The sequence below is a fragment of the Teleopsis dalmanni genome, chromosome 2 (assembly GCF_002237135.1).
Source record: "Teleopsis dalmanni isolate 2A chromosome 2, ASM223713v2, whole genome shotgun sequence".
Lineage (NCBI taxonomy): Eukaryota > Metazoa > Arthropoda > Insecta > Diptera > Diopsidae > Teleopsis > Teleopsis dalmanni.
The window spans coordinates 27,028,696-27,051,184 of NC_051847.1; the positions used below are offsets into that span (position 1 = coordinate 27,028,696).

Sequence of the window (22,489 nt, forward strand, 5' to 3'; positions counted from 1 at the left end):
ACTTCGTGTGTTTGTCAACGCGCGTTGATGTCTAAAGGCCACTTAAGACACGGTAAATTATAACAATGATATTGCAAGATTTTATGCAATTTGTTCCATGCAAACAACAGATATCGATCGTTTACTAGATTTGATCAAGCATCTTTAGTTTGATTTGTATCTATATTGAACTGAAATGTGTTCAATCTGAGCTTACGATTTCTCTTTTACTTTTGTTAAGGCGTGTAAAGTTGCATAAAAAAAAAAGTAAATGATTGTTTTAAGTTTTTTTAAATGTATTATCAAGCTACTTTGATCTAATAGTACTAGATTGTGGTTAATTTTGTTTTGACGCGGTACCGTCAAAGCAAAAATAATACTTAAAAAAACAAGACGAATGTGAAAATTTTTATTAAAACAGAAATTTACGCTACCGTGTAACAAGAATAGATTAGGTATTTTTTATAACTTTCTTAGTACTTTAAAGGTTATGTTATTTAACTACGTAGCACTTTTTGATATAACTATACTCTATTTGATGCCATTGTTTTTTTGGTCAAACATACATATATTTTTATATTTTAAAACGACTGAAACTTTGTTAGTACTTGCAGCTCTACAATATATTTTCGACACAACTTGTTTCTTAACAAATTATTCTCCCTTGTTAATTCTTATTCGATAAATCCTAGCAATAGCTATTAATACCCAGATAACGAAAGAATAGTTTTCTTCCAATGAGTATTACATATAATAAAACACAGGTAAATAAGAAAAATTATAATATTAAATAACAAAAACCTGTATACGTATAGTTATAGGAGTCTATTAGGTAGACGCTAACACTGCGTATATATTAGCAAGAGTTTTGCAATGCTCTCTCACATCTTCGCTAACACAAAATTATTTGCATTCGAACATCGAAAAATCTTGCCGAATTCTAGTCAGTGTAGATACCAAGTAGGTTAGGTTAGGTTATGCTGAAAGTGCTTTGACAAAGATGATAATGCTCTTTAGATGCTTTCGATGCTTTAGAGAGGTAGCAAAGTTAATGTAAGACACTTTTATCATGCACTTCCAACTGCAACAGGAATGATTAAATGGGAGATTCCACAACAGGCTGTGACAAACCACAAAACTGACATCTTTACGGGGCATCTTAATGACACTGCTGCATTTTTTTTTTTTAAAAACGCGTTCAATTTGCAAACAGACGCCTACATATTGGCGAGTCTTTCTATCTCTTATTAACATCCCACAAAAAAATTTGACATTGCACACCTCTGAAGGCAACCTCTCTTGACGCCCATATATCAATAAATTAAAAAATAGCATATATTAAATAATTAACTTTAATACTTTATCAAAATATTTAATTTATTAAACTACCATTAAACAACACAAAAAATTTACCTATGGAAAATTAAAATAATTCATAATAAAAAATAAATACAAAAAACTATATTCCTGCAATTTCTAACATTGCTTTTACATTAATAATTTTTTCTCTAGGTTTTCCTTTCGCTTTTCCTGCTTCAGTTTCATATTTATCTATTCGCGCCCAGCCGTCCCAAGTGACCACTGGTTTATCGCTTATAGCAATACCATTTTTGGCTGTATTGGTGTCAACCTTATTGCTTGAAATGTCATCACAAATAGTTTTGGCAACAGAAAAAGCACCATTCATAGTTGTTAAAATGACACCAGTAGGGCCAGTGCCCAACCAACCGGCAACATAAAGTCCTTTATCAATCGATTTCTCTTTCGAATTCTTATAAACGCGACCTACAAAAATGTAAAGATTAATAAGTAAATTTTTATATTAAAACCATAACATCACCATTTTCATTATAAACATGACCACGACTTTCATCAAAGCATATACTATTATCTACACAAATGGATTTATAACCGATACTACGTAGCACCAAATCAGCAGGAAAACGTTCTGTATTGTTTGTCGCTACTGCGGCATTGTTCTGCAATTTCGTGACATAAAATTCTATTTCCTTGTCAATTATATTCTTTGGAGCACGCCAAAAAATGGGGAAGAATTGCTTGTGGCCTTTCACCGGTGTAGCGCTTTGTTCACTTAAACTTTTAAGCATAAGCTCGGTAAGACGCTTTCGTGGTCTTTGCAAATTGGGAAGTTGTGAAGTCACATCTGCGTTATCAGAATTCAAAACTTGCACTGAAATTGCTTTGTATGCGCATAATTAACGTACCATTGAAATCATTTGATCTCCAAATTGTTTGCACATTTGGCAATTTCAGCATCTCACGCAACTCTTTTATAGTAAATGCCGCCTGTAAGGGTCCACGTCTACCTACCAAGTAAACACGTTCCACTTTACTGCGTGATAGCGCTTCTAAAGCGTAATCGGTAGTATCAGTTTCCTAAAATGTGGTATATGTTATTTATTAATATTTCAATTACTTTAATATTAATATAATTACTTTTAAGACATCGATAGGACTTAACAACATGCGTGCTACGTCTACGGCCACATTGCCTTGTCCCACAATGGTAACATCTTGTCCACTTAAATCCGGATTTAAATTTTCCGCTCCTGGTAAACCATTATACCATGCAACAAATTTACGTGCTGATATAACATTTGATTGATCTTCATTAGGTATGTTTAGGAAACGATCTTCATCTGCTCCATAAGTTAAGAGCACTGCATGATAATTTTCACGTAACTCTTCTAGAGTTACGTCTTTTCCCAGTGCTACATTCCCAAAGTAACGAAAACGATCGTGAGTTGCGGTTTTGGTGAACGTGTTTATCACATTTTTTACTTCTGGATGATCGGGGGCAACGCCGTAACTAAAAGTAAATGATTTTGTAAATTTAAGTATTGATAATTGAGTAGATAACAACTATAGTTATTACGACTAACGCATGACTGGCAATTATTATGTTAGAAAAAAGTAAATAATAAAAAGTGATGAAATAATAAATATACAATACTCAATTTTTAATATATTATTTCCTATGAAATTAAAAGCGAAATTAGTATTTTTTAAATGCCAACTAGTCTATTTATGTTAATAATATATTAAGTTATAAATATAATTTTAATAATAACAAACCGCACTAAACCAAATGGTATTGGTAATTTTTCTATTATATCCACGACACAATTATCCAATTGCTTTAAAATATACTGCGCCGAATAAAAACCGGCAGCTCCAGCACCGACTATGCAAATACGTTTTGTATGTTTTGATCGTGTGATGATTTGATCAATTTGTCTATTTTGATTATTTGTATTCAAATTACTTATTAGTAATTTTGTACATAAATTAGTACACTTATATTTTATTAGTCTATTTGTTAACATAAACATATTCTGTTAAGCGTATGTAAAGTTAAACTACTTTCTCCAAACAAAACGTTACTCACACAAAAACATACAAAATCCGTTCAACAGCTGATTCGCTCATATTTCTTATTAGAATTATGCACAAGTGCACGCGCAACAACAGGGATGTTATTAAATACTATTAGTAAAATTTTAAATATTTTCCTAAAATATCACTACCTATTTTTATACTCTACAAAAATATAGTATTGAAATTTGATTAATTTAATTTCATTAATTTATATACTCTACAGCTGGTTTATGATTTTATTCTAATATAAAACAGCAAATGAATTTGTTAATAAACTTTTCCAGCATATTAATTCTCCAAAAAAAAATGCGAACATAAAAGTCAAGTACGGTTTTGGGACAGTTGGTTAAAGTGCGCTGACTCTGAGCTTCAAATTTAGCAGGTGCAAGTTCAAAAAAATTATTCACGAATAATTAAATACAAGAAATAATTTCAAAACCGCTGATGATGGGAAGTGTGTGTTATTGGTGCACCATGAGTCAATACGATGAATCATTTTATATCTTCACAGAAAGAAAGTCTGAACATTCTGGAATATTGGTGCATTTATTAATATTAAAATTAATATTAAATTGAATCAATTATAATAGGCCTTTCTTTTGTAACATATGAAACAATATTGCTGGCTTATATAGTGCAACCTTTTTGAAACCGCTTAACGAATAAGCAGGTCAAATTCCTTGATTACCAAAACTGAAAATTTGTCTATTGTGAACGGTTGTTGGTAGTACATACGAAATTTCCAGTTAACTGTTAACGAATTATTTCGTATCGTCATTGTTGGTAACAATGTTGGTTACTTTTTCTATTTATTATTTTACCGTTAAAAGGCATGAAAATTCATAATTTATGAATTTTTACTGTTTATAATTCACAATCATGCAAAAAAATATATACTAGCCAATAATTGCAAAGAATTATTATTCATTCGAAATTTTATTACTTGCTTTGTATATATAACTTAACAAAATTTTTATTTTGTTCAGAGTTGCCATCGAAAGTAGTGCTTATTTTATTTATTCTTTTGTGATATGCTTACAAAAGAAAAGGCATAGTATTGTATTTTTATTGGCTTAATTACTTTCAACATTCCTGTCGTACTTGTGACGTCGTTGACACAGTATTTGGTGGCTGGACATTATTTTTCCTTCAAAAGATTGTCAAGACGTTACAACATCAATAGAGCATAAAAGACACTTTTTCCAGTGCTTTCACTTTATTTTACTTTTTCGAACAGATCTTTTGTTATGTTATATAAAATTGTTTATTTGCGTGTATTGTTTTTTGCTACATAAAAATACAACAGTGCGCGCTGCACGTTTACTTTGACAGTAGCAGTAAAGGAGAGCTCCTCGCAACTGCCAGAATTTTTTCTGATTAGGAATAAAAAGGTTCGTTTATTTTGACTGAAGTAAGAAGTAATTTATGTAATACATAAACGTACACAAAAATTATTTTTGCAAATATTTTTCGCTAAATTTAAAAACAAAATTTTACAACGAACAACAACAACGATGAATATAATTAATATTAATTAAAATGTGTGTGAATAATTTATTATCTAATATTTATGTGCAAATAGAAAATAAGCACCCCTGGAAAATTTTAATTTGTGATAAAAAATATATTGGTGTGGCGTCATCTTTTGCAATAGACACCTCCTGCAAAGTTAATGTACAAGCCACTGCATATGTAATTAGCTTGGACTTATGCCTTGTAAAAAAGCACTTAGCATATCAATCGAGTGTATGATAAAAAAAAGTTAATTATTTTAATTAATACATAATTATAAAATCTGTCTGTCACATAAGCAATACTTAACAAAAAATTTTTTTATAAGTAATTGCTATATATATTTATTCGCTGTTTAAATAAGCAGTCTCTAGACTTAATAAATTGAAGTGATTATTATTGATTTTACTAAAGCCCAGACAGGGCAGCGCAACAAAAATAAATCAATTTAAAATTCGCACACATTTACCCAAACATAATAATTTAACAAAGGGAACCATTCCGCTTTTATTTCTTATATATTTGTGTCACTATCGTATTTATTTTTGATGTATTTTTATTTACTTTTTACTTAATACCGGTTCTTGTATTATTCAGGTCTCCGCGTACACATTATTTCTCCTCTTTCTTATCAAACTACCTGCCAATCTAAGAATTTGATAAAGAGTTTTGCACTTAGTGCTCGCATTTATTGGCACAGAAAAATTTTCTTTCTTTTAAACTGTCAACTTTTTTTAACAAAATAAAATAAAATTGAAGTATATCAAATAATATAAAAATTTCCACATTGTTTTCAGTTGATTCTGTACAGTGGCATATTTTTCTGAAAGGTTCGAATATATGGCATAAGCCGAACGATGGTTCAACCAAGTGCTGCGACGCGCAAAAGTGTTAGAATTTTGCTGGTGGGTGATCAAGGAGTTGGTAAGACTTCATTGATACTATCTTTAGTTAGTGAAGAATTTCCAGAGGATGTACCACCAAAAGCTGAAGAAATAACCATACCAGCAAATGTAACACCAGAGCAAATACCCACAAATATTGTGGATTATTCTAGTAAGTACAGATTGGTGTATAATTAAACTCAAGTGAACCAGTTTTAATAAAAATAATCTTTTTTCTTGTACAGGCATTGAGCAAAGTGAACAAGTCTTAAATGAAGAAATCAACAAATGCCATGTTGTGTGCATTGTCTACGCGGTGAACGATGACGAATCAATGGACCGCATCAAGGAACACTGGCTACCACTTGTGCGAAATGCTGTTGAAGCAGATCAACCACAAAAACCGGTCGTGTTAGTTGGCAATAAAGCAGATCTTGTAGAATACTCAACCATTGATGTACGTGAATTTAATTAATAAAAATCAAACCAAATGTGTATTAAAATTTTCTTGTTACCGCAGAGTGTTCTAACAATAATGGAGGATTTTCCAGAAGTAGAAAGTGTTGTTGAATGTTCAGCAAAGACATTACAAAATATTTCGGAAATGTTTTATTATGCACAAAAAGCTGTTTTACACCCGACCTCACCACTATATTTAATGGAAGAACAAGATGTAAGTTAACGTTAAATAAAATCTATTTTAGTATACTTTAAACATAGTTTTTATATATTTTTAGTTAACACCTGCATGTAAAAAAGCACTCGTACGCATATTTAAAATCTGCGATATTGATGGTGATAATCTGTTAAATGATTACGAACTTAATCTTTTCCAACGTCGCTGTTTTAACACACCTTTGCAACCACAAATTCTGGACGAGGTCAAATCTGTTATACAAAAGAATTCACCAGACGGTATTTACAACGATGCAGTTACGTTAAAAGGATTTTTATTTTTGCATTGCTTATTTATACAACGTGGTCGCAACGAAACTACTTGGGCTGTGTTACGTCGATTTGGCTATAATGAGCAACTTGAAATGTGTAATGAATATTTACGACCCACAGTGAAAATACCACCGGGTAGTAGCACAGAACTTTCGCACAGAGGACAACAGTTTCTGATAGGTTTATTTGAAAGATATGATCGTGATAATGATGGTGCGCTATCACAAGAGGAGCATAGAACATTATTTAGTATATGCCCTACACCGCCTTGGTCATTTTCAACAGATATTAAAAAATCATGCCCAACAAATGAAAAGGGTTACGTTACGCTACATGGTTGGCTGTGCCGTTGGACACTTATGACTCTTATAGATGTTGTCAAAACACTAGAGTACTTAGCGCATTTAGGTTTTAATGTACATGAAAATGATAGTCAAGTGGCAGCAATACATGTAACGCGAGAAAGACGTATTGACTTAGCAAAGCGGCAAAGTAGTCGATCTGTGTATATGTGTCATGTTATAGGACCAAAAGGTGCTGGTAAAACAGGCTTATGTCGTGCATTTCTAATAGAAAATATGAATAGTTTAATTAATAAAGAATTCAGAACGAATGTCGTACATTGTGTGAACTCCGTGCAGGTATGTCATATGCACTATATTGTATGTTTAAATTATGTTTACCTATTTTTAAAAAATATATAATTTCAGGTTTACGGTCAAGAAAAACATTTAATTTTACGCGAAATTGTTGTTAATAATCCGCTAGATCCTTTACAACCTCAAGAGGTGAACTGTGATGTTGCCTGTCTAGTATATGATTCATCAAATCCACGTTCATTTGAATATATTGCTCGCATATACATTAAGTATTACGCTGAGAGCAAAATTCCAGTTATGGTTGTTGGCACAAAATCAGATTTAGATGAACATCGACAAGATTATTTACTACAACCAGCCGAATTTTGTCAAAAGTATAAACTTCTGCCACCACATTTGTTCAGTCTCAAAAGTAATAAGAAGGAGATGTATACTAAATTAGCAACAATGGCAGCGTTTCCGTATGTATAAATATTAATTAAAAAAATTTTAAATTTAATTTAGTTATTGGTCCGGATTCAAATCCTCTTTAAGAGCTAATAAATCTTGTAAATTAAAACATGCAAATTGAATTAAAATGAATTTAAAGATCGTTTGATTTACTTTGTAAATACTAAAACAAACTTTCAATTTATTTTATTGATGCTTTATTGAATTGAAAAAAGAAGCTCTCTGAAGATTTGCTGGAATTTTGTGTCCTTGTATTCTGCATGTTTTCCAATTCATATAATTAATTCAAGTTGTTTGTTGTGAATGAACAAGTTTTTAACAAATGTAATTTTAAAATTAGTTAAATTATGTTTTTGTAATGTATTAGATATGGTGTTTATTTATATATATATATACTATAAAAAATTTCATCATTTAGTTGCTATAACATTCCATATACATATTTCGATATACTAGTGAGGAATTACTAAATGATTGATAAAGTATTCTTATCTTGTCAAGCAGAGCGTCTATCTGTTAAAAACATATATTAGTGGAACAGCTTAGAATTTACTATTGTAAATATCAACTATCCATCAAATAATTTGTTGCTATTCATATTAAGTAAAATATATATTTAATCCTTTGCAAATAGGATAACTAAATTACTATGAATGGGTACTGTTTTAAAACAATAGTTCTAAGGTAATGCAACAAATACAAAGGAGGTTGTCGAAGAAGATCTACCTCTTGTCCTTGTTTGTCGCAGGCATACCCTCCAACCTAACCTATCATATATTACTGCCAAAATGTTATTTATAATTTCAAAAGAATATTGTTGAAATAGAAAAATACGATATTTCACAATTTGAAACTATTAATGAAAAAATAAATAAAACACACTTCCAAGTATATAGTCCCTGTTGGGAGTGGTGAACTTAGTCCGCGTATTGGATGAGTGGCCATTGAAGTACCCAGATTGATTCATCTCTACCCACTCTAATTTTTATTAAGATCTACCTGCAGCCCATCCCTCTTATATCACAAACACATTATTATTATGCTTTCATTCAATCACACTGCTAAACAGACCTATACTAGATACAATAATAATAATAGCTAGGTACTGATATGTTTTCTAGATATGTGAAGTAGTGGTGCCTGCCATATATTTATATATATATATGTATGAGTAATAACAACAACAATAACTAGTGACATATTTTTTGGGTATATAAAATCTACTTTACGCCAGGCCAAAATCTGTTATCTCAAAATACCAATACAATCATATCAACTGGAGATTTAGTATTTAAGTACTTGAAAATTTTACTTTATGAAGAAGTGATTAACAAATTTGTTAGATTTTTTAAAGTAACTAATTATATATTCAATGATAACTGAGATAGATGTTTACTAATATGTAAAAGCAAATTTCCAACTTAAGTTAGATTGTCAGTGTAAAAAAAATCCGCATTATACCCCTGTAAAATAATTATATGTGCAAAATTTGTTTTTCGTTATTCTCTTCTTAGAATAATGGTACTAATTTTTTTTATATACAGTTGATTCTGTAGTTGAGTTTAACTTCTCTGACCATATATGGAGTTTTTTTTGTATACTATTTGTGGTATTTGTGGTAACTAATTAATTTAGATAAAAAATGCCGCATGGAACGGAATTTTCAAGTGAAGAGTGCGGAAAGATTATTGGAATGAGTTTTGCTGGGATGAAAAGTGGCGAAATATCTGCTGCTGGTTATAAACACCTGAATACTATAATAAACTTATTACAAAATCTCGAAAAACATGGTGTTATAAGAGAGGCGGCCGCTTACCAACTATTAACGACCGAACAAAACGGCATATTCAGCTTCTTGCTACCAATGAGAGGATGAGTTGCAGACAAATAAGAAATGAATTAGAATTGTCTATCACTAGGAAATGCGTGCAACAAATTATGAAAAAAGACTTAAAGCTAAAATATGAGTCGAAAGTTCCCAAACCGTGCCTTACAGAAAGACATAAAAATGCTTGTTTAGCTTTTTATGACAAAATTAAGTTTTGAGACATGGAGTTCGAAACAGTTGTTTTCAGTGATTAAAAAAAGTTTAATCTAGATGGTCCAGATGGTCAACATAAATATTGGAGAGATATTCGTCATCCACGTCAGAATTGCAACAAACGCAACCATGGTGGTGGTTCACTAATGGTGTGGGCTGCCTTTAGCTCGAAGGAAAAGTCTAATATATGCTTCGCACTATCAAAAATGAATTCCGAAATATACATAAATCTGTTGGATAGCGAACTGATAAATTTCGCTGAAAATATTCATGGAGATAATTGGACTTTCCAACAGGATAATGCTCCAATACATGTTTCTTGTGCAAAAAGAAATTCTTTGAAGAGAGAAGCATCCCATCGCTAGATTGGCCGGCCATGAGTTCTGACATAAATTCAATAGAGGATCTTTGGTGTATCCTTAGTGCCAATATTTATGCTTATTCGAAGCAATACGACACTCTTAAAGAGCTGAAAAAGGACATACTGGACGAATGGTCCAAAATTGACCTCCTACTATTAAAAAAATTGGTAGATTCAATGCCACTTAGGATACAGTTAATAAAAATAAATAATGGAAACACATTACCTTATTGAAAAATAAAGAAAATTAAATCACATAAAATATTTAATTGTTTTTAGCAAAAAATGTGAATTGCACATATAAATATTTTCTATGAAGATTTAAAATAAAGTTAATTTCTCTCTTAAAAAAAATTAATTTGAATAAAATTTTTTTATTATTTTAATTAGACTACTAAACATAAAAACAAATAATAAACTAAATTCACCCTAACATAATTTTTTGAAGTTTAAATTAGTTTTTAAGTACTGCACATATAATTATTTTACTGGGGTATACGAATCTCAGTAACAATGCCTTATTTTCTAGTTTTTCTTAAAGCTTTATCATGCTCTAAGTTAACGATATTTAGAATTAAATTTTTCACCACAATTTTTCATCTTCAGAAATGAAGATATACACAAATGCTTGTGCAAAACAACATCAAGAACAGAGCTCTGATTCTGTGGATGCTAACCTTAATTTAGAACTGCACCTCTCTTAAAAAAATTCAATCTATATTCTGTCAAGAAGATATGTTGGACTTCTGTAAATCACTTAAATAACTCATTATCATAATTCAATGGTTAGAGTGAATAACCCAAATGGTCACAGACACTATTGACTAAAAGTGCTTTAGACACTAACTTGAGTTTCTCCAAGCAAAAAGGATAGAAGACTTGAAGTGTTATAAGCAAAATATTTTTTTTTTTCTCTATGGACACATAAATATACTTAAAGGTGAAGACTATAACTGTAGCTTATATGTGAAGATTGCTAAATAAAATATGCCCTTGTTTTTAACAATGTATCTTTAAAATGAAGTTATTTTAATTAATATTTCTAATTAATGTTAATCTTTCCTTAAATATTTAAATAACATTTTCTGTATATCAGATTCCTTGTATTATCTACTATATTGTTGTGTAACCTATATCTATTAAAAGTTTGATTAATTTCTGGTTGACACATTTTTTTATTAGATAATTAAAAATTTATCTTAATATTCATCTATCTACCTACTTCATTTCTTATTATAGAAAAAAGGTCAGTACACTGCGACCTAAAAGATCTATTGTACCTTTTAGTCGGATAAGAATGTTTCTTCAAATCTGATTTTTTTAAATAAAGACAGTATAGGGCCTTTGTTTTTTAGATTTGAATTCTTATGTTCCAAGAAATACCCTCCAAGGAGTTTATTCCGTGCGTCACTCCCCTAGCACATGGTAAGCGGTTTCTCTCTCTTCTCTACAGTATCTGCATTCTGAGTTGGATTGGATTTCTAACTTTGTTAGGTGATTTTTCAATATACAGTGACCGATTAGTAATCCCGTAATAATTCTTAGGTTATTCTTTATTCTATGCAATCCTGGAATGTTTTACGTTGTAAGTCCCTAAAAGCATTTTAGATTGCGATAGCCTTGGTAGCTTTTTGCAATATAGTTGTTCTCTTTCGTTTTTCTTTGTGCCGTTCAAAAGAATGGATAGAGTTTTTTTGCCTAGAGATCGCAGGAAGGTTTTGGGTCTATCATTATTGAAGCCTTGCCTCTTCTCGTGAGTTTGTCTGCCAAGTCATTGCCTTGGATACCAGCATGTCTATCTACCAAACTATTAATTATATACCTAATATTAATTATATTAAAATTACTTATTGCGAACATTGATTAACTTAATCAACATGGTTTTGTAAAAGACTTGCGCATAAGTTGCTTATGTGCTTATATAAAAAGTATATCAAAGTATATTTTATATAAGAGGTAGACTAGTATTTGAATATTTTACATATAAACTCACTATCTACTGGGGAATATATAGTTTTTCTCAAGAATTGAAATATTTTTCACTGATCATAATTGGACATTCATTCATCCTTATATGCTTTTAGAATGATAATTTTCATACTGTTGACATTTGGGGAACACACTTTTGTTCACTTTAATTGTAAATAATTTATCAAAGCAAAAAAGAGTAAACTGCACTTAATAATATTTTTAAAATTAAAACATATTATTTTCATAATAATTTTTTTATTAAATTTTTTGCTGTGGTGGTGTGTATCCGCGCTGAAACGCAGACGTTTTCAAGATGCTTGGATATTATTTTATAAGCACAGGTTGGTACAGCTGTGGGAATCAGCGTAAGTTCAATTTGATTAATACCAAACAAAACTATACAAAATTTAACTAATAACAAATATCAATTTATTCTCTATATATATATTTTTTTTTATTTTCGAAATGCAAATTGAGTTGACACATTGCATCCAAAAGCAAATTAAATCTGTTTTTTTTCTTTGTTGTTATATTGTTTTGGTATATTCAGTTTTTGTTTTCAAGCTTTAGTCTTCAACATGTACATTGTGACCGAAAAGCTTCCGGAAATTTTAAATAAAACGCAAAATTCTTAATCTTCATCAATATTTATTTTATCTTCTTCAAAATATGCTCCATTAGAAGCGATACACAAATGCCAACGTTTCTTCCAATCATCAAAACATTTTTTATAGGCGCTTTCCGGTATGGCTTTGAGTTCCCTCTGCGAATTCTGTTTTACGTCTTCTATGGATTCAAAACGCGTTCCTCTGAGTGGTAATTTGAGGTTGGGAAACAGGAAAAAGTCACACGGTGCAAGATCAGGTGAATACGGTGGCTGTTCGATGGTATTTATTGAATGTTTGGCCTTAAAATCGTTGATAATGTTGAACAAATTGAGGTGAATCGGAACAAGCCGGGCGTTGACACGTCGCATACACAAATTGTCCACCAAAATCAAACGAGCCATCTCACGACCGATGCCTAGCTCTCGTGCTATCTCTCTAACACTCACATGAGGATTTTTGAACACGATTTCCTTTGCCTTTTCAATGTTTTCGTCGGTGGTAGAGGTCGAAGGTCGTCCAGAACGCGGCATGTCTTCGACGGTCGTACGACAGTCCTGAAAGGCTTTGTACCACTCATAAACTTGAGTTTTCGATAAAACTGATTCCCCATAAGCCTTTTGTAGCATTCGCAACGATTCTGCACACGAAATTTCGTTCGAAAAACAAAATTTGATGCAAACTCTTTGTTCAATATTTTTTTCCATTGTTTTTTTCGCAACGCACTACTGAGGTGAACTGGTTTCAACAGCTGCCGTAAACGAACTGTCCGACAGATCGCGCTCAATTTTTGGCATAGTAATTAAGGACAGTGCTGCCAAACTACATAAACTTAAAATATCGAAAAATATACAGCGCGCGAATTTTAAATGAGAACCTCCGAAAACTTTTCGGTCACAATGTATGTTCTCGATGTAGTGTAACACTATTTCATATATACATTATATATTTTATATTATCCATATAGTTTAATTGACATGTTTAACAAGCGAAAAAGGTGAGATGTTTCACGATAACATAATTGCATTTCTACTTCAATATTATTGTATGTTTATAAGAACTACATGTGATATATATCATGGCATGGTCTTGATTTTATAGTTTTTATTATTATAATTACAATGATTAGTTATTTATAGTTATAATTTTTTTATAATTATATTAATTATTCTTTTATAATTATAATTTTATTTACTATAATTTTTTAATAATTTTTTTGTGCAACCTTATAATGTGTGGATTATTTAGGCATAAGTTAAAGAGAATATAACTGATATCTAATTAAAAGATACTAAGTACTTCTTTCTATAGGATAAGACTAAAGTTACTTACGTTTAAATGTTTTTTGATTCTTTTATGCTAAATATCAAACTCTAAGGACCATTTAACTTAAGTGTACACCGTAAAACTGGGTGTACCTTAGTCAGTCAGCTACAAGACCTTTTCTTGGAGTGTATCTCAAACTTTGTAAAAATTTCCAAATCGTTTAAAGTTCTTTGTGTTTTGTACAATAGTCAACACAATGGGTCGATAAGTCCAAGTCGATCCTTAAAATAGCGTTTATAATCTAACCCGATCTAATTTAACGAAGAAATATAATAAAAGTTTGATATTAATTAATTTTTATAATGGTCAATATTTTATTATGATAATGTTAAAAATAATACAAAATAACAATACAGTAATTAAATATTCTAAACCTTAACTTAATTTAACGAAGAATATAAAAACTTTATTATATTTAATTAATATTATATAAATTAAATCTTATAAAGATAAATAAAGGTTAAAGTTTTTTTTTAATTTATTATAGTATGCTTAAGAATATTGTATTATAATATAATTATTCCACAAAAATTAGAACATAATAATCATATATTATAAAAAAATTTATTTTATTTTGTATTATTATATTACGGTATTGCCTAATATTATATTATAATATAAAATACTTAATTATGTTAAATTATAATATTATTCATGGACTATTCATGAATTAAAATAATAATATAAATGTAACAACAATATATTATATATAAACAGTAGTTAAAGTAATACAAGTTTAAAGGATAATATTTATTAGTTATTGTTTTGATAAAGAATTTAAAATAATTAATTAATTAAAAATAATAAGTAAATAATAATACTAAATTATTTATTATTCAATTATAAATTAATTATAATATTAATAATAACATTATTATTTATAATAACATTAATAGAAATTGTACGTCCATCATAAAGAATCTATAAAAGTGACGTAATTCAATTAAAAAGAACACTTTTTGTTTAAGTGCATTTTTTCGAATATATTTCGAATAAAAAAATAGAGAAATCCTCATTCAGTTATCGTTATTTTTTGCGCTAGTCATATAGCAGTGTTCGATATTGCCAAATATCCGTCATCAGTGATCTTTGGAAATCTTTATTGGTTTGAATTATCCGGATATTTTATTTATAGGCTATAAGTCACAAGCAAATTTGAAACAAACCAAAGACTTAATAATATCAACAATAAAAACTTTTATATAAATTTCAATTATAATTAAAAATTAATCTACATAAGCTTATGTGTTTTATTATATATATATATATTATTATATATTTTTATATAACAATATTATAATATTATTATAAACTATTAATTAATCCTTTGTGGATTCAAAAGTTAAAAAATTCGATATGAAAATTACTATAAAAAACAATAAATTATTATAATTTAAAATTTAACCAGTTGAAAAAAAATTTATATAAATAAGTTATATACTTTATAAATAAATTATATATATAAATAAATTACAAACATAAGTAAATAATATATATAAATAAAAATTTATATGGCTTAAGGCTTTTATATATTTTTAAATTTTTTCGTTAAATTAATTAAATAAATGATTTAAGTCGGGTAATAATCAAAAAATTTATTTAGTTAAAAATAGTTTCACTTATATAATTTTAATTTTCTTATTTAAATATTAATATATTAATTGTTTTAATTTTTATATATATTTAATTTGTTTAAATTGAATAATAATTAATCGTTTTAATTTAAATATATTTTTAAAATGATCACATAAGCCTTGGTAAATATAAATTAGTATTTAAAAACAATTAACTTTAAGATAATCTAAATAAATTAATAAAATAAAATATCTGTAAGAATACAAATAGAGCTATAGTAGCTCTACTCAAGGATCTCAGTATATAACACATACTATGCTATATAAGGTTGGAAAATATAATTTGTAAACTTTGTTTTTTTTTTAATGTTTTTATACAAATATGGATATGAGTTGATATCCTTTCCTTAATCTTGCTGAAGGTTCCGTGACTGCCCAAAATGTTAATTTTTATAACTTTTTTTCTGTCAAATGTCAAATAAATAATACCAAGTAATTAAAACTTTAATTAAAAAAAATCAAGATTTAAATATCTTTCAATTTTCTATTCAGTGATTTATAAAGACTAACATTAATTATTTTAGTAATATTAAGCTTTTTCTCTGGCTCATAATTATCTAAAATATTATTACGATTGTATTATATTATTATAGATGTTACTAAAAATATATAAAGATATACGATATATATTTTATATATCGAAGTGCAGTTATAAACACTGCAATACGAGGCTTTCAAATTTCTATTCTAATAACCACATATTATCTTTACTTCTATTTATTAAAATTGCAAATTCATTTCTATTTAATTTTTCATATTTTATAGTTTTTGCACGGTATTTAATAATTATTTTTTTATTTATTCTCATTTTAAATAAATAAATCTAATAATTACAATTTATTTCTATAATTCAAATCTCTAGTCATTTGAGGCAATTTGGGCCTTTAAATCCAGGTCAAGCGCTGTGGTGGAAGGCTGGGATAGGTGTTGCTGCCGCTACTATAATTGGATTTTTTGTCTTAAAAGCGCTGAATGCTAGCAGCTCACATGGACGTTAGTATTTTTGGATCGTTTTTGTCATCATTGCAACTTTCAAATGGAGTGACCAGAAAACCAAAACCTGAGTTTCGTTTTTATAATGCTTAAATCTGAAATGATTATTAAGAAAACTTTCTTGTAAAATATATATTTAATATGCATATATTTTTTTAATATATTCTATGATTAGTGTATATTTTTTAACTTGTCAATATAATCAATACCAAAATTGTACATAGGCTAAACTATAAAAATAACACTGATGTATTTTGTTCATTTTATATACTCGTATTATGAAATTGAAATTAACTTATTTAAACACTTAAGAACACACAAAAGCAATAAAAATTTTTTTTAATATTTTATTATATGAAAATGTGTAATATCCTAGCTCCCATTAAAAGTTAAGGACATAAATGATAATATATATTTAAATATGTGTATGTTTAATATAAGTTGTAATTGTATGAAATTCTTCCAACTTCAAATTGGTACAGACAGTTCTAAAGATTCTGTATATTGTATAGAAATATATTTTGAAAATACGCAACTTTTTAAAAACAAATTGTTTTTTTTTTACATATAAAATATAAAAAAAAAAATATTTTTTTTTTGTATAAATTTAAAGTAACTTATTTTATTTATTTACTAAAGACTATTTAAATAGATTTTTACAAATATCATCCGAGCTATTATTTTTTTTTTTTTAATTATAAAAAAGTTAAATTATAAACTAAATTATAAATTTATTACGTGCATATAGTTATTTCGTTGATTTTATTAAGCAAACATATTGTATATCTTGAGACATGGAAATCAAGAAGGGTAAAGAAAGAGCGGATGTTCTGGCCAAAAAGAGAGCAAAAACATTTTTCATAGGTCCGAAACTCCTTTGCGGTGTTAAAAATAGTTTTAAAACCAGACTAATACGCAAAAGGGAAAAACAAAACCAAACTGACTTTTGGAGAGTCCAAAAAGGTATGCGGCAGTCAAAACGGCTTATTATCCCTGAACATATAAAGGCTGAAGCTGTTCTAAACTTAAACAGAACGGATATCAAACTCTACACGGAACTGCTAACACGCCACAGTAGATAGCGATACCACCTGAAAAAGATTAGTCGGCAAGAAAACGATTCCTGCCGACTCTGTCAAGAGCAACAGGAAACCACAGAACACGTTCAATGCGCCTGCGCAGCTGTGGTAAGACGCAGACTATCAGTGGAATTTTGAGCCCTAAACATATAATTAAAATACGGTTCACAGTTGTGACAAAATTCTTCAAAAGTTTGGAATTTGACTAATTAGACTACCTTCATCTATTTTAAGTACATGCATAAATCAGCTCATGCCAATGTAAATGACCAAATCTTAATTACAATAACATAAGTAATTATTTTGGCAGCAGTAGAAACATGATATTACGAACTTTCTAAAATTTTATTCTAAATGTTTTATTGTATATAATAATAATACCTTGCCATCATTCGAAAAGCTGCGTATTTTCTGTTGTTTGAAATTTTCCTCTTAGTAGAAACTGCAAAAGATTCAGTTCCTATGTGTCTAATCAAACACATATCTAATAAGATTTTTGCGGAAAGTGGTTAGGTGTTCAATAACTAATGTGGAGGTACAAGTATTACTTATAACATGATGATCAAATATGATTCGAAATTGTAGCTTTGCTTTCATATAGTGTTAGGCTAAGGTAAGTGAAGTGAAGTGGAAGGTGGCACGGTTCGTCCTTAATTAGCTAAAAAACCCTTTTTGATTCTTGTAATGGTGGATAGCTGAATGGTCATGTTAGCCGTTAGTCATGCGAGAATCTGGTCAACGCTAATGCTGGAAATATCGCCGAGTGTGTTGAAGAGTTGGGTAGCTAATAGTTTAAGCCTGATTCTAGATAAGCCTAAATATAAACACAATAGATGTTGTAATGGTGGCAGGGTGAATGCTCATGTTAGCCGGAAACATTGATAAATGCGAGAATCTGGCCAACGCTAACGCTGGAAATATCGCCGAGTGTGTTAAAGAGTGGGACAGCCAATAGTTAACCCCTGATTCTAAACAAGCCTAAACATAAATACAACAGATGTTCTGGTGTCTCTTCATATAGAGTTTAATACTCAATTTAATTATGTTTATTTTTAAAATTAACAATATATCAACGAATTAAAAGTCATTTTTTTTAAATATACTTGTATATTAATAAAATTAGTAGTATTATAAAATAATAAAAAATATATTTGCTAAATTATAAAATAATTTATATTTTTGTTTTTAAACAAAAACAAAAAAAACTCAAAATTTACAGGAACAGACTTTTCGGCTTAGTTTTCATTTTCACTTTCGAAATAATGTCAAAAAATGATTCTATTCGAATTTTGGTGGTTGGAGACTCGGAAGTGGGAAAAACATCATTGGTATTATCACTAGTTAACGAAGAATTTACTGAAGATATGCCATGTAGTGCACCTGAAATAATTATTCCAGCATGTGGAATCCGAAAAATAGGTCCCACGCATATTTTTGACTATTCCAGTAAGTGTAAAAGTTGTTCACAGTTAAAACCAGTACCTATCATCGATATATATTTTTTGTATTAATAAATGTTAACAGGTGACACGATGAGTGGGGATGAACTTTATTCAGAGATTAAGGAAGCTCAAGTTATTTGTATTGTGTATGCAATGAATGCATCGGACTCTGTATCAAGAATACAGAACTGGTTGAATTTATTACGAAGTGCCGTGGAAACAGAAGAAACATATAAGCCAATCATTTTAGCGGGCAACAAAGCAGATACAGTGGAATATTCAACAATTGAAGTATGTTAAGAATTTTGTGAAATAAAATTATATAGAAAAATTGTTAACTGTTATCATAGGAAGTTGCGCAAATAATGGAGAATTTTCCGGAAATCGAGGGTATTGTCGAATGTTCAGCAAAGACGTTACAAAATGTCGCACAATTGTTTTATTTCGCCCAAAAGGCAGTTTTGAATCCAACAACACCACTATATACGATAGACCAACAGGTTGTATATAAGTTGCATTATCCAGTATTTAATTATTCAATATTTATTTATATGATTTTTTAGTTGACACCAGCATGTGGAAGGGCTTTGAGACGAATATTCGAAATTTGTGACATTGATGGTGACAATCTCTTAGATGATTATGAAATTAACTTCTTCCAAGAATACTGTTTCGGCTCACCTTTACAACAAATTGCTTTAAATAAGGTTAAAACGCTAATTAAACAGAAAATAAGCAATGGGATCTCCAATGATTCGATTACATGCGATGGATTCTTATTTATGCATTGTCTATTCATAGAAAGTGGTCGAGTTGAGACTACATGGGCTGTGTTACGTCGATTTGGTTACAATGAGCAACTTGAAATTCGTAAGGAATATTCACATCCCGTTTTGAAGATACCACCGGGTAGTAACACAGAACTTTCAGAGAAAGGAGAACAATTTCTGACAGGTTTATTTGGAAGATATGATCGCGATAAGGATGGCGCGTTATCGGAAGAAGAGCATAGAAAACTATTTAGCATATGCCCTACCCCTCCTTGGTCATTTTTAAGTGATATTAAAAAATCATGCCCAACTAACGAGCAGGGTTTAGTAACGCTGCGTGGCTGGATGTCACGTTGGGCACTTCTCACTTTTATAGATTTTAGAAAAACATTGGAGTACTTAGCGTATTTAGGTTTTATTGTACATGAAAATTGTAAGCTTGTGTCAGGAATACTAGTAATACATGAGAACCTTAATATCCTAAGACGGCAAAGCTTTCGAACTGTCTATACGTGTCATGTTATAGGGTCAAGGGGTGCTGGTAAGACAAGCTTATGTCGTGCATTTGTGACAGAAAACACTAGTAATTTATTTAATAAAGAATACAGAACGAATATTGTGCATTATGTGAACTTCATACAGGTATGTTATATGCACTACGTATGTTCTAAAACTTTTTCTAATACTTCATAAAATAATACAATTTCAGCTTTACGGTCAAGAAAAACATTTGGTTATGCGCGAAATCCTTGTTAATAATTCACTAGATCCTTTACAACCTCAATGGGTGAACTGTGATGTTGCCTGTCTAGTATATGATTCATCAAATCCACGTTCATTTGAATATATTGCTCGCATATACATTAAGTATTACGCTGAAAGCAAAATTCCAGTTATGATTGTTGGCACAAAATCAGACTTAGTTGAACGTCAACAAGACTATATACTACAACCAGCCGAATTTTGTCAAAAGTATAAACTTCAGCCACCATATTTGTTCAGTCTTAAGAGTAATAATAAGGAGATGTATACAAAATTAGCAACATTGGCATCATATCCGTATGTATTTTATTATTTCAAAAATAAGAATATAGTGCTGAATCCGGATTCAGATTCTTTCCAAGAACTAATGAAATTTGTTAACTGAAAGGCGAGCCGAATCAAAAAATGTTTTTGAGATTTTAAAACGAGATTTGAGTTTTATTTAACTAATTGTATATTAAATTAATAAAATTTTAAATTTAAAACAGAACTTTTTGGAAAACAAACTTTACTTATTTAGCGCATAAGGACCAAAAGGACCCACATAATTTTAACATATTGACATATCTTTACAAAATATAAATGAAGAAATGAATTAAACCATTGAGCTTAGTATGTGGGCGACAGAATTAGTTGTCTCAACAAGAATTACTTATCCCTTTTTGAGGATGTCTTACTAGAGGTGCTCTTTAATATTGCAATATGATGTATCTATATGTAATATAGATGTCATTGATTTTTATGTTTTGACTCGACAATTTTTATTTCATTTCTTAGAGGTTTTTTTACTTGTATGTAACATATATTTAATATGTCATGTAAAATAAATTTTGTAGATCTCTCTTAGCGGACATGCTCTTTTCAGTTCTAATGATTTTGCGCGAAGTGCTTAATTTTTGTCCAGGTGCTTCAATCTGGTATTCCGCACATACCGGGTTAAACTTTACGGATTTCATTTCCACCATTTCCATAATATCATTTTAATGCTTTTTTAAAATTTGGTATATCCAATTCCATTTTCTTCTCTTAATATCTGGTATAGACGCGCAATTGTATTGAATTGCATAATCTAAAGGTGACTATTATGAATCGAAATATAACACCCAGAGTTAACGTGTAGCGGGTATATTGAAACTGGTCTGTATAAAGGTACCTTCTGGAAATTATAAAGTGGAACCACAGCAAAATCGGAAATGGTGTGTGCAAAGCGATGCTTTAACTGATATACAACGTTATATCGAGATCAGCTGTAGTTGGGACAAGCATTGGGTATTGGGTGTTCATATGTTACAAGTGAAGGCTTAATTAATTCTGGGCTTGAGTTAGATATTACTCTATATGACATAAATATTGATAATATACAAGAAAAAATAAAAGAAAAATGAAATATAAACAATATATAATTAAATGATTTCATATGAACATTGGTTTAGTTTTCCAAACCTGGCCTTAAATGACTCTCTGTATATGTTCTAAATGAAATATCTAACTGATCATAATTTATATATATTCACCTTTTATCGTTTTAGAATTGATTAGTTATATTTATTTTTAATTAGCTACCACTCGTAAAAACCTCCGCTTAACTTTTGAGAATGCGAGAAATTACTTTTAAAAATTACCCACGGTCACTAGTCACTAGTGCCATGTTATATAGCCAGTGATATGACGAATGATCACGACAATTTCAGTTTTTTGGTCATGATCAAAAGGCATGTTCCACAGAAAGTCATA

The 22,489-nt window shown here is 29.6% G+C and overlaps 3 protein-coding genes across 8 annotated transcripts in view; 2 read left to right on the top strand and 1 right to left on the bottom strand.

Annotated features, from left to right (window-relative positions):
• Positions 1-16,991, top strand: part of LOC119678475 (mitochondrial Rho GTPase-like) — a 53,257-nt gene extending 36,266 nt beyond the window's left edge. The window contains exons 1-8 of one of the 6 annotated variants that reach the window (XM_038090321.1): positions 4,721-4,769; positions 5,688-5,946; positions 6,020-6,231; positions 6,295-6,447; positions 6,512-7,363; positions 7,433-7,782; positions 12,447-12,509; positions 16,572-16,991. In XM_038090321.1, coding sequence (XP_037946249.1) covers positions 5,748-5,946; positions 6,020-6,231; positions 6,295-6,447; positions 6,512-7,363; positions 7,433-7,782; positions 12,447-12,509; positions 16,572-16,707 — 1,965 coding nt within the window. In that variant the 5' untranslated portion in view covers positions 4,721-4,769; positions 5,688-5,747 and the 3' untranslated portion in view covers positions 16,708-16,991. Of the gene's footprint in view, positions 1-4,720; positions 4,790-4,895; positions 4,920-5,687; positions 5,947-6,019; positions 6,232-6,294; positions 6,448-6,511; positions 7,364-7,432; positions 7,783-12,446; positions 12,510-16,571 lie in introns of those variants that run through there. The other 5 variants (XM_038090325.1, XM_038090322.1, XM_038090323.1 and 2 more) reach the window with 5 other exon arrangements.
• LOC119678481 (NADPH:adrenodoxin oxidoreductase, mitochondrial-like) lies at positions 1,432-3,329 on the bottom strand. Its single transcript, XM_038090335.1, has 5 exons — positions 3,076-3,329; positions 2,437-2,809; positions 2,205-2,376; positions 1,820-2,143; positions 1,432-1,764 (listed from the first exon to the last, which is right to left on the bottom strand). The coding sequence occupies exons 1-5, from the start codon at positions 3,324-3,326 to the stop codon at positions 1,439-1,441; spliced, it is 1,446 nt and encodes a 481-aa protein (XP_037946263.1). The 5' UTR covers positions 3,327-3,329; the 3' UTR covers positions 1,432-1,438.
• A 1,954-nt stretch (positions 16,992-18,945) lies between the features above and the next one.
• Positions 18,946-21,178, top strand: LOC119678482 (mitochondrial Rho GTPase-like). Its single transcript, XM_038090337.1, has 5 exons — positions 18,946-19,227; positions 19,306-19,514; positions 19,574-19,723; positions 19,787-20,635; positions 20,703-21,178. The coding sequence occupies exons 1-5, from the start codon at positions 19,044-19,046 to the stop codon at positions 21,138-21,140; spliced, it is 1,830 nt and encodes a 609-aa protein (XP_037946265.1). The 5' UTR covers positions 18,946-19,043; the 3' UTR covers positions 21,141-21,178.
• Positions 21,179-22,489: the final 1,311 nt, after the last annotated feature.

Bases quoted from the DNA above. Each gene is read 5' to 3' on its own strand.
- LOC119678481 (XM_038090335.1), bottom strand. From the start codon at position 3,326: ATGTTAACAAATAGACTAATAAAATATAAGTGTACTAATTTATGTACA. The intron at 2,810-3,075 runs GTTTGTTATTAT...ATTTACTTTTAG, and splicing joins ATACCATTTGGTTTAGTGCG to TTACGGCGTTGCCCCCGATC. The intron at 1,765-1,819 runs GTGATGTTATGG...ACATTTTTGTAG, and splicing joins TCATGTTTATAATGAAAATG to GTCGCGTTTATAAGAATTCG.
- LOC119678482 (XM_038090337.1), top strand. From the start codon at position 19,044: ATGTCAAAAAATGATTCTATTCGAATTTTGGTGGTTGGAGACTCGGAA. The intron at 19,515-19,573 runs GTATGTTAAGAA...CTGTTATCATAG, and splicing joins TGGAATATTCAACAATTGAA to GAAGTTGCGCAAATAATGGA. The intron at 20,636-20,702 runs GTATGTTATATG...ATACAATTTCAG, and splicing joins ATTATGTGAACTTCATACAG to CTTTACGGTCAAGAAAAACA.